Genomic DNA, 13,294 nt, shown 5'->3' on the forward strand with positions numbered 1-13,294 from the left:
ATATCAAAGTCTCTCTCAAGAGAAGTCTGCCCATCTTGATAACGGCAACTAACAAGATTAACAAGACCTGACCCCTGCACATGCGCCATCCAGTGGTTTCTGCCACAGAGTTACACATGGCAACAACTTGCTGCATTATTAATTAAACACATCTTTAAAACTCACATTCCACCTCAAAATGCAATAGATTATAATTGTACCCGACATAAAATAACATCACATTCAATTATTTCCTCTGAAATGTTTTGTAGCTATTTGAATATCTCCATTCAAAACTCCTCATTCTATAGAGTGGCTCTGGTTATGTTAGCTGCCAGCGGGCTACCTGGAAACACTAGCAAGTACAAGCTACCAAGCAAACAAAGCAAGTGTCAGTCATTTTCTCACATTATCCTTTTCTTTCTGGTGTCACACACACACACACACACACACACACACACACACACACACACACACACACACACACACACACACACACACACACACACACACACACACACCAAATATAGACTTTCCTTTATTTGCTTACCCTGCCTCATAACAAGCATTTGACTTTCATTTGAGATACATCTATCCTTCCAAACTCCCCACCCCAGTCAGTACTACTGCTGAAACCTGGCACATTTTACACCATCGACTAAAAACACACCTCTTCAAAGAACAACAAAAAAAAAACGAACCTTCTTACTGTCTTCTTACTATTATGTACCCTACTACTATGCTACTATACTTAAACTACTATTTAGCATGCTAATAATAGTCTATATTGACAAACAATGCCACTGACCTTTAGCTACCAGAGAGGTAGCTCTCTTGCTGACTTCTTGTGCTTCCTTGGCTAAAAGCGTCAGCTACTCTAAATGTAAATGTTACCTTGTGTTTGGAAACAGTATGTGGGGACTGACCTGCAGTGCCCATGGTCACACCAGCCGTGTCCGTAGCACATACTGGGGCACTGCTGGCCGATGTAGATGTCATCCAGAGCCCACTCGTCCTGCTCGCCGTAGTAGTTCTGGATCCAACGGAACCGCGTGGCACTGGACCTGGACACACAATGTATGTACATAATGCACGCGCACGCACAGACACACAAGCGGACACACGGGAGTCAGTCAATGGTCAACTTAAATCCATTCCAACATTGGATATACACTGGATCAACAGAGATGTCTAGATTTTGTGAGACATTTGCTAACTAGTATTGATTTCTCCTTGAATCAATTGTGAGATGAGAATATTAATTTGAATTAGTCTGGGATAAAGAATACATAAGAGGATCACAGAAATCACAGGGGTGAATGTATGACACCGATCAATATCATATCAGCCACATCATCAAATTTTTATATACCAGCCTGCTTCCATTCAGGTGGAGATTTATGGATTTAGCGTTCTGGCATTGACAGATTAACCTCACCGTGTGTGTGTGTGTGTGTGTGTGTGTGTGTGTGTGTGTGTGTGTGTGTGTGCACGCGTGTGGTGTATAGTCATGATCATGCGTGTACTGTATGTGAGTGTAATTCAGCGCATGCCACTGCATGCGTAGCCGTGATGAATGGAGGGAGTCGGCCAGATGGTCAGGTATATGGCGGCGTTATACGGCCAGGGTGGTGGCTTGGCGTGCTGCTCCGGTGACCCGTATCGACCCGCACCTGCCTCTGATCAAGCAGAGCTGGCCGGGAATCTTTCATCACCATTTACTGCCATGACCCCATGACCTCCCATCATGTGGCGGAATGAGATTAGGACACCTTTATTTAAGAGCTAGGGAATGGAGGGACTCTGGGGAGGGTGGAGGACGAGGAGGGGAGGGGGTGGACGAGGAGTGAGGTGGAGGAGGAGGAGGGGAGGGGGTGGACGAGGAGGGAGGTGGAGGAGGAGGAGGGGAGGGGGTGGAGGAGGAGGGAGGTGGAGGAGGAGGAGGAGGAGGGGAGGGGGTGGAGGAGGAGGGAGGTGGAGGAGGAGGGAGGTGGAGGAGGAGGAGGAGGGGAGGGGGTGGAGGTCACAATATCCTCTGAGGTTTATGAGATTATTTTAGCGGACACTGTATGTGTGTATTTGACTATGTGAATGAATGAATGAATGAAAAACTTTATTTAACAGATTGCAGAATGGGTACAATACAGTACGGCTCAATACACACAATTGTTAAGGGGATGCAGACCTGAGAAAGACGTTTGTCTTGTTTCCATCAGGGTCCCCCATTTTCAATTCATATAGACATTTATGACATACACAACATACATGACATTTATGGCATAGGGACATATAGGTATTTAGTACTGATACATTTGTGACATAAACGGTATTCAAATATACAGTACTGTTACCCCTAGATCCTGACAGAGTATATACATATGATGGGGAGGGGACTGTACATTAGGAGGGGGTGGGTGGGTGGGAAAGAAATATACATACGGCGGGGAGGGAATATATACATGCGGTGGGGAGGAGACTGTCTATTAGGAGGTGGTGGGGGTTTTGGGCATTTTCGGTGGCCAGTTTCGAATTGCAGCCTCCCGTAGGTGCTCTTTAAGAGCGGTTTTGAATGTGGGCAGGGATTCACATTCCTTTACAGCTTTGGGTAGGGCGTTCCACATTGTTGTGGCATAATTGCGAAACGTGTTTAGTCCCTTGTTTGAGCCGAATCTGGGTTTAACATGATTTGTTGAGCTTCCTCTGGTGTAGTGGTTGTGGTATTCACTGACCTTTGGGAAGTATTTTGACATGTACATGGGCACCCCGATCGTATAGTGTATCTTGTAGACCAGGCCCATTGCAAGTTGCTGTACTCTGTCGTCTACTCTAAGCCATCCTAGGTTGTCAAAGTGGGCAGGGGTGAGGTGGGTTCTGGTGTTCAGGTCAAGTAGTAGTCTGACCAGTTTGTTTTGTGATGTTTGTAATTTTGTTTTAAGCGCCTTTGAGGTGCTTTGGTACCATGAGGTGCACGCATAGTCATAGTACCCTTGAATGAGTGCTCCTGCCAGAGTCTTCAGGGTATTCTTGTTTACCAGAGAGGAGATCCGGTACAAGAATCTAGTTCGTTGGTTGACTTTTTTTATTACATTGGATGCCATTTTGTCACAGGAAAGATTTGCCTCTAGGATGGAACCCAGGTAGGTAATTTCGTCTTTCCTTGTGACAATATTGTCACCCACTGTAACTGAGAAGCCGTCGGTCTTGCTGAGTTTGTTATTTGAACCGAAGAGAATGGACTCTGTTTTGCAGTTCATCTGACCAGTCCAAGCTCCCCAGTTCTAGGTTAAAGGCCTCTCTAGAGTAAGTTTTGAGGTCTCTAGATGTGACTGTTTTGTGACAGCCGGCCTTCTGTTTTAGCTTTTTGCGGGTACAGAAAATCATATAATGATCACTTAACCCGCATGCTATCTCCCCTTTATTGGGGTCCGATTGTAATGTTGCTTAAAAGAACATTCCTATTCAAAAGGGTTTAACGTGCTGCGTTATCGCGAGACTAGTATCGCGCGATAATATAATTGACGCCGTTAATCTTTTTCTCAACGTTGGGTCTGTATTGTCCTTAAATACTTGCCGTAGTTCCCAGCTGTGGTACCAGGAAGTGATTGCACTACCGGAGCTGTAGTCAGAATAATGTGTTAAACTAAAGTAGTGGTCCGGTAATCATTGTTATACAGGTGAGGTTAAGAAGTCCTCAGGATATAACACAATTCGGCGATGAGGACGTCTGAATCTGCGCAATGCAAGAAAAAAGAAGTCCGTTGCAAGCTTTGTTTACATTATTAACGCGAGTTAGCATGTTAGCTCACGTTGATACGGGCGGCACTGGGAAACATCTACAAGAGGAGGAAATCCACTTTACACACTAAAGGAAGGATCGACTGGACTATCGTGAGTGTTTACAACAGAAATGGCTTGGGTTATTGGAAATATTGGACCGTTTGATGACAATGTAGCCCCTTTCGTGACTGTGATGCACGGAGTGAATCCACAGTCACTTGCTCCTCAATAGGAAACTAACCTAGATTTACCATGGAGGACTGGTTCTGGCTAAACCGTTCGTTATACAAGAATCACAGAGACGTTTCAAAGGTGCTCACAGTTGCACGAGGGTTTCGGACAGAGATACGGGATGGTTTGAAAGCTCTGCGTTGCTAATAAACATTTTAAATAATTTTTATAAACTGCTCAAAACGGCATTATTTCCGCCGTTGGGTGATCACAGCGCATGCGCACCATCCCTTATCTCTGTCCGAAATCCTCGTGCAACTGTGAGTACCTTTGTAATTTCTCTGTGATTCTTGTATAACGAACGGTTCGGCCAGAACCAGTCCTTCATGGTAAATCTAGGTTGGTTTCCTATTGAGGAGCAAGTGACTGTGGATTCACTCAGTGCATCACAGTCATGAAAGGGGCTAATGACAATGTGGAGCAAATAAATGAAAATGGGGGACCCTGATGTAAACAAGACAAACGTCTTTCTCTGGTCTGCATCCCCTTAACAATTGTATGTATTGAGCCGTACTGTATTGTACCCATTCTGCAATCTGTTAAATAACGTTTTCATTCATTCATTCATTCATGGAACTGTTACACTGAGCTTGCACTGAATTTGTTGAGAAACCTGCTTCTGCAGCAGTCTGTGTGTGAGCAACATTCAGCATTGTGAATTTAGAGATTCACTAAAAGACACATTGAGAGACAGGTTTGTCTGTGGATTAAGAAATGAAGGTTCACAGAAGAAACTACTGACAGAGAGTGATTTGACACTGGAGAGAGCTGTCAATATCAGTGTAACAATGTTAATGGCATCAAAGGAAGGGCACAGAAAATTACGATAAATCTGGTTTTAAAAGAAACACTGGAAATTACAAAAAGAAGAGACATGTTCATGCTGTTGAACAAGGAGATAGAACAGCTAGTGACTCCTCAGATGAAGAGGAGAGGATAAATCTCCTACTCTGGTCATTATTTGGGTAGAACACACCTATTTTGAACACCTTCGGCAGACTTTTTTTTTTTTTTTTTTGGGCCATTTTAATCTAGATTAATCTAGATTAATTCCAGGGTTGCAGGTAGATTAATCTAGATTAAAAAAATTAATCTATGCCCAGCTCTAATATATATATATTATATTATTATATAATATTATCCATCTGCATGTGTGTCACGTACCATGTCTTGTGGGGCAGAGGCAGAGTGATGCGTCTCCAGTCTTTGAACTCAGAAGGGTGGTAGACACTAGGGGCAGTGAACTCAGAGCAGCTGGGCATGCCTGGCAGACAGGCCTATAGGTAGAGCAGATATAACATACCATACAATGTTATCTTAACACACTGAACAGCTCCATCAAATGTATGTACAGTGTACGCAAGTATCAAATATAGAGCTGGTTGATCTTAATAAAAAAAAGCTAACGCAAGGTTTTGGATACACCGATCTTTAACTATAAGGCAAATAGGTGAGTGACTGCATTTCCACACTCATAGCCATAGGTCTGGGCTACACATACACAGGTATTTTGGAAACCAGGGTTTCCCCCTCATTTGTTAAAAAAAAACATTCAGGAGGGAGGCTGCAGGGAGCTCTCCATGGTCCTAATTGCAGAGAAAATACTCTGGTTTAGAAAATATCCGTATATGTGTGGACAGGGCCATTAGTCATGATAGCGTTTTCCATAAGCTCTGGTTTCAGTGACCTAAAACACAGTGCGTTGTGGACGGAAGGCCAAACCACATAGGAAAACCTACCGTTTCAAAAATACCGTGTGCACGTGGACAAGGCAGTAGGCACTGATGCAAGACTCATTAAGCTCTATTCAATTCAAAAGGCAATGCAAATCTTGGCGTATACTTTATGAATATTTATGAGCCAATTGTGATCGCAGAAAATCTGTGATCAGAAAATCACGGCGAGGTAATCTGCTTGCTGATTCAAGTATTAACGTGAATTTGATAGTACTAGTGATGATAAAAAGTTATTGCTACAGCTTTTCTCACTAAACAAAGAGGTACTTCTAAAGACTCTCATTATTTACAAATGTATTACAAAGGTTATAACGGGTAAATCAATATCCAAGATTATCAACAAGTGTCCTCGTCCCTCTCCAGGGTGACTTCTACAAGTTTTCCCCCCAAGTCATAAACAATGGTACGAACAAGGAGGTATGGGCTGATGAAAATGATGAAACAGGGGAATGAAGATGTAAGTTCACTTTTAGTTTCTCACCTCTTTGACCAGGTGCCAGGTGAGGCCGTGATTGGTGGAGAACTCCAGGCGAACCTGTGTATCAATGTGTGGGGAGGGCTCTCGGCCACAGCCCATGACCAATGAGAACTGGAGGCTGTAGGACGCTCCGATCTGCATGGACTGGGTCTCCACGTAGCGAATACTGGAGCCTGGGCTGGGCTCACCAGAGAAACTGCAGACAAATAGTTAAGAGGAGATGATGGTATAACACCTTTAATTATACCATGGTCTGAGTGAATACTCTTTTCTCACTAGCCGGCAGGTGTGCGTTTAATGCACACATAGTTTGGCTCAAGTTTAATCACCAAATAATTCCACTACCCAACATAACCATAGCAACATTTAAGAGCACCGCAAAGTCCTTAAAACCACATATCTACAAGTTGATCATTCCGCTTACACCATGGCCAAATAATTCACATTATTCATATTTTCAACATTAAACTACAAAGAAATAAGTTATTTATGCTTTGCTCACTGCTGACTTTTATTATAGTCCCTCTGTGTTACCTTAGCAACTGCATGACAACCAGCTGTCACTTGACTGATGCCAGTGACAATGACCCAGAAAGCTAACTTTATGCTAACATTAAGCTGTCAATAACTTTACCTATGATTAACAAACAGTGAATGATCTGACAGTATGTTTTTGTTCGCCTCCACACCGTGCCTTAAAACCATTTAACACACACCTACTCGTTGATTATCCCTTACATATTGCACACTACTGTGACTCGAATAGACATAAGATTGAGAACTGATAGTGTCCTTTTTGTTTCCTGGAGGTTGTTCTGTGGTTATCTCATGGAACAGTCATCATCAGACATTGCTACTAGAATAACTATTTCTCCCCTGAGGCTTGCTGTAGAGCTGTTGGGTCCCACCTGAGCGTCCAGTCGTGCTGGCAGTAGGGCTGGACGTGGCCGAGGTAGAACCCCAGGCTCTGGGTGACGTCCAGTACGTTGCTGAAGTCCAGACTGATGGTGTTGAACAGCACCGAGGTCATGGTGATCTCGTCCACGGCCCAGACGTCCCGGCCGCGACCCGAGTGGTATGGCTGCCACCAGCGGAACTGCACCCCAAACTTACGGGCGCCGGGGGGCAACTCCACAGACACGATCCTGGATGGGAAAGGGTTGGCGCTGATTAAACTGAACTGTAAGTTTGGTTTACATGAGTGGCAGACGCACATTATACACTGCCTGGTCACGTCAACAGAACACACAAGAACGGAGAGAACGTACGTGGAGAGGGTGACGAGTGCTATCCATGATGCCAACCCGTCCAGCTGGACTTAATCACAGAGATTGAATCTGAATGGTGACTAAGGCACTGAATTAGCTCGAAAGCCCACATAATCATGATCTGCTGTTTGTGGAAGAATGTGTCCTTAAGACCATCATGCAACAGGCAACATTTTGAGACGAAACAGATGGGTTATTTTATCCAAGACAGAATATTCCATTGTTCTTTTGTTCTTTATAGCTTGCTTTATGTTATTTACATTTCCATTCATGCTGAAGAACCCATTGTCTGCTCCATACCCATGTTTTGAAGATGTGTCTGAAAGTGTCTCTTGACATGACACGTCCTAAAACCTGTTTGCAGATTTCAAGTCTGTCTCAAGACATCTTAAAGCCTTATTTTGTTTATGAGAAATATGTATACTTTACATAAACCTGTGTGCCTCTTTTCGCAGCTGGTGCTTACTAGTGATGGTCATGGCTATGGCACTAGACAAGCCTTGAGGGGTCGGTTCACCCTGCCGAGACCCAGAACTGAAGCCTTAAAGAAAACTGTAATGTACAGGACAATGTCCTACTGGAATAGACTTCCACAGTATTTGGTTTCAATTACCAGTAAGGTGGGATTCAAGAGGAGACTAAGAGGGGCTGTAATGCAGAAAGAGATTGATTTTGGTTGGGTCTAATCTGTGTCTAATGAATGGGTTCTTGTGTTGGGTTATGTATTGATTTGGAATGTCTTTGTCTAGTGGTTATGAGGAGTATTAGTGTATGGAATGTCGTGCTGTTTTTGAGCATTTTTAAGTTTTCTCTGAGATGTCTCCGTTTGTTGTTTTATTGATATTTGTTGTTTTATTGATATTTGATTTGTTCTATATGTTTGTATAATTTTGTTATTGTTCTATATTTGTTTGTATATTTTATTGGTGTTTTATTGATATTTGTTTTGTTTTTATGTTGTTTTATTGATTATTCTTGTTTGATTTTTATATGTTTGTATCCAGACCCCAGGAAGAATAGTCGCTGCTGACTGAGGCAGTGACTAATGGGGATCTGAAATAAAGAAATAAAGAAATAAAGGTGCTATTTCAAAATGGGCAAATGTGACGGATCATACTGGTCTGCGTTGTGTTTGATGTTAAATGTTAATGTCCCGAGGGGGAGTCGAACAGGGGGCTCCCGCGTCCGCAGGCGACGACACAGGCCGCTGCACTAAGAAGTGAATTCACTCCTAGCTACCGTACCTATGCGTCTGTTAACCCTGTTATGGGGAAGTGAGTTTAATTTACCAGCCCGCACTGCCACAGTCACTCGTCAACACACCTGTTTCCGTGACTGTGGACATACCCACGGGCTTCCCCGTTACACAAACAAATTAACCTTAGACCATCTCTCCCATCCTGCAAATCACCTTCTTCTGTCTCTTCCCTCACAAAATCCATCGGCTTTAAAAACAAGCTTCTGTCCCACAGCGATAAAAACACTCACCTCCCTCTGTTAACTATCTACTTAAGGACTGTGTCTTGCTGTACTGTGTGCATGTGGTTTTGTGTGTGTTGTGACCTGTCTCTGCCACTTGCCAATGGACTTATTAACTGATTAACCATGTGTTGATATGGACTGAGTGTATGTTCATTTGTATACATTTTTTGCTGATGTAACTATGAAGCTGTGCCTTTAATGTACTGAAACCAAATACCATCGGCCCTGGTTGTGTTACTTGCAATAAAAATAATTTTCTATTCAATTCTATTAATGATAATGATATTTATTTCCTATGATACTGTGAAAATAGTACTGATTTCCCTTGAACACACCTTCTTCAGAATGGCTTGCATGAATATAAAATATACAAATATCATGTCTTGAGATGTCTTAAGATAGTGGTGGTGATGGTATGTACCTCTAACAACAGTATATTGCCTCAAAACATTGCTTTCTGGTTATGGCCTACACACAAACATATCAATGATGATACAGGAAGTGCACACTATGTGGTTCTCAACCTTTTTACACCATGCAAGTACCACTTGAGAACGTAGCTGGCTCTCCAAGTACCACCATATGGCCGATGTTAAAATACAGTCTAACTCTATTCAGCTATGCACAGTTCACGCAGGAGGCACATTTATTCCTAATAACATTATTTTATTGTTAACTTTTGTCAGCCACAGCCACAATGTACGAAAGGGGTACTAGAAATACCAAACCTTTCCACACAATTCTCATACAATGCAAGGGGCATTGAGAACATAATAACTAACATTCTCACATAGCAAGTGAGAACATTAAGAACTGTATTTCAGCAAATGTACTTCATTCAAACACTCTCTCTGAATGAACACTCTCCATCTCTCTCTCCCTCTCTCTCTCTCACACTCTCTCCCTCTCTCTCTCTCACACACACTCTCTCTCCTTCTTTTTCCCTCTCTCCTTCCCTTTCTCTCTCCCTCTCTTCCCCCTCTCTGTCCCCCTCATTCTGTCTCTCTCACACACACACACACACACACACACACACACACACACACACACACACACACACACACACACACACACACACACACACACACACACACACACACACACACACACTAGTTTTGCGCGGGCTGATCCATAGTGGGCGAGTGCCTGCGGTCAACCGCGGTGGCGATCAAACTAAAATATTTGTATTGTTTGCGGGTAATTTGCGGCCGGGTTAGTTAAAAGAACATTTTTATTAGCATAATAGCGCCGATATCCTGCATCAAATCCCGACTCTTTCCCGAGGGATCTTCTTCCAATCAAATAAAGTCTAATCCGACAGCAGTAACAGCATAATGATGAATTAATAGTGATGTGGATGTAAATCAACAAAACACTTGTAGTCCATTTTAGAAGAGACGGAAGGCTTTGAGAAACGAGTGTTCAGTCACTCGGTATAGTGTGTGGCTACTTACCAGCTTTCGCTATGCGGCACGATACAAGGCTTCCTGTGATTTGGCTGTGGTTGTACAGCAGGATTGAATCGTGGACTTGCGCTTATTTAGTGCATCACGTTTTCTTGTGAAGAAATCTTCCGGTTTAAAAAAATATTCTCCTCCACTATTCTCTTGTGAATATCTCCCGTTTTGAGCCACTTTTGCGACATCCCTCGGCTAGTCATCACTAGCTTGCTTGTAACGTTAGCTAATCGTGAACGCGCCACAGGTACTAGAGTCCGTCAGAAACAACATCAAACTCAGAAACAAACATTTATTTTGTTTCTAAATCTAAAAACAACCAAATAAATGTACAACTTATTTTAAACCCCAATTTCAAGTGATCTCAAGCTTATTTTCATTCGTTGTAGTATTACTATTTTGATTTTAAAGTTGGTTTTATAAAAATTTTGAAAAACATTGAGATTCCAGGGATCCCTCCGAGTACCACCAGCAGGGGGCCCAAAAGTGGTACGCGTACCACAGGTTGAGAACCAGATAACACTGTGTACTCTACAGTGTTCTTGAGATGTTACCCCCCCACCAGCAGCAGCACCTGCTGGCCCGTCTGACCCAGATGAAGGACTCCCAAGGCGGCCGTGCTCAGTAGGAGCGCAGCCTGCTTTGTCTTCATTACACACACAGACGACACTAACTGACTCAATGGCTCCCTGCAGACTCCACCTCCAGCCAGCCGCCCATTAACAGAGCAAATGTGTGTTAATGGAGTTAGGGAGGCTCCATGGGATCATGAGCACACACACACACACACACACACACACACACACACACACACACACACACACACACACACACACACACACACACACACACACACACACACACACACACTGTGTGTAGTGTACCTGGGCTCGTGGAAGCCATGGTAGGCGTAGTGCTGCAGCAGGGTCCAGGTGATGCCATTGTCTGAGGAGCAGTGCAGCAGGACGCCCTCTCCTGGCTGGTCTGGAGCGGGACACGAGCTCAGAGTACTACGACTGCCCAGACGCAGAGTGAACTGAAGATACCTGCAGAGAGAGAGAGGAGAGAGAGAGAGGAGAGAGAGGAGAGAGAGAGAGAGAGAGAGAGAGAGAGAGAGAGAGAGATAATGGTTGGAGGGAGAGAATGAGAGAGAGAGAGAGAGAGAGATAATGGTGGAGGGAGAGAATGAGAGAGAGAGAGAGGAGAGTGAGAGAGGAGAGAGAGAGAGGAGAGAGAGAGAGAGAGAGAGAGAGAGAGAGAGAGAGAGAGAGAGAGAGAGAGTAAAGAGTAAAGTGAGTTTGGGGAGTAGGCGGAGGAGAGGTGAGAGAGAGGGTAGACAAACAGACAGTCAAGCAGAGAGGAGAGGAGGGGGGGTGGACAGAATGATGGATGAGATGATTAAACAATTTAGAATCAAATTAGATGATAGGTTGGTGGAGAGAAAGAGAGGGAGAGAGAGTCAGTTCATGTTTACCGACTCTCATAGTGTGTGTCAGATATCATTTCCACTAACGACTTATCGTGTATTGGGTTGAGATGACAAGGTCTTGGAGACGAACATAATCCATGTCTTCTCTTCGCAGCCAGTTCCCATTTCCCACTGTCCTTGGCTCGACACTCTAATCAGCAGCCACAGTTTCCTCGCCCAGGCAGCTGTTCACTCAATCAGCCAGGAAACTGGCATTAAATATGGCCGTCAGGTGGCAGAGTCAGGTGGCAGAAAGCCGCAACAGGCATAATCAATCTAACAGGTTGCCATCTCTCTCTCTCTCTCTCTCCCTCTCTCTCTCTCTCTCTCTCTCTCCTCTCTCTCTCTCTCTCTCTCTCTCTCTCTCTCTCTCTCTCTCTCTCTCTCTCTCTCTCTCTCTCTCTCCCCCTTCATCTCTCCTCTCCACTCATCTGCAGTCCTTCCCACAGTCACTATCCATCTCAGGAGGGACAGATTGACAGAGAGCCAGGAGCAGAGAGCTGACTTGTTAGAACAGTGTTGGTATTAATCAGCGGGGAGGACAGCTACTGAGGAGATGCCTTATCCATGATGCACCCAGAGCAATAATCTGTCAATAAAGCTCTAATACACTTCATGGTTTATGTCTGATTCAGTTCGCCATATATTTTAATGCACGTTTGTTTATAAACCTAAAGGCTGCTGCAGACCAGACGAGACTATAGAGGAGAATTGGGCCAATTTCGGGGGCATTCCCAAATTCAGACTCGTCGGAAGCGATTTTCTGCTTCATTATCCTGTAAATAAATCTAAGGTGTTGACAGATCTGAAGATCTGCTTGCAAGCCAGTTGCAAGCCAATAGGGGATGTCAAACATATTCAAATCCCTGTAGTGTGGTGGGGAATTGTAGAAGAGACACCAAAGAGTTGGCAGTGCCGTGCCTCATTCTGGGGTCAGTTCTCTCCGCGGCCAGGGTTGTGGAAAGCAAGTCCTGCTGTCAAAATGTAGGGTGAGACCTTGCTGGTCACGGAGCACCTATTTATTTATTTTTATGCACAGCTTTCCCAAAAAAAATCAAATATTTCCGGCATTCCAAATGGAGAGGAAGGGCAGTCTTATGGGTAGTTTTTGATGGCACACACGAAGGTCTGTTTCAAAATGCAAGCAGGGGCACCGTAAGGCCAAAAAAGCCAATTCCGAATACCAAAATAGTCTACTTCTACCCACAATTGGAAAGTGGCGGTCAAAGGAACAGCAGAGAGTCGGGATATGAGTGGTGTTCAGTTTTGGCAAAATTGTCTAATGTGTGTGTTCCAACAAATGAAAGACAAAACTCTGTGAAATATGACGTTATGTGTGTGGTCTACCACCGTTTCAGTATCGGTTAGGATTTGGAATATCATCTAGTGCGTTCCAGGTAAAACCCTTTGTAGTGTGG

The 13,294-nt window shown here is 43.9% G+C and overlaps 1 protein-coding gene across 1 annotated transcript in view; it reads right to left on the reverse strand.

The window, feature by feature from the left end:
• Nucleotides 1–13,294, reverse strand: part of reln (reelin) — a gene marked incomplete at its 5' end in the record, with an annotated part of 170,994 nt that overhangs the window by 97,418 nt on the left and 60,282 nt on the right. The window contains 5 exon segments of the mRNA XM_084335295.1: nucleotides 906–1,043; nucleotides 5,152–5,264; nucleotides 6,205–6,397; nucleotides 7,110–7,346; nucleotides 11,293–11,454. Coding sequence (XP_084191421.1) covers nucleotides 906–1,043; nucleotides 5,152–5,264; nucleotides 6,205–6,397; nucleotides 7,110–7,346; nucleotides 11,293–11,454 — 843 coding nt within the window.

The sequence above is a fragment of the Notolepis coatsorum genome (genome assembly GCF_963971535.1).
Source record: "Notolepis coatsorum genome assembly, chromosome: 18".
NCBI lineage: Eukaryota > Metazoa > Chordata > Actinopteri > Aulopiformes > Paralepididae > Notolepis > Notolepis coatsorum.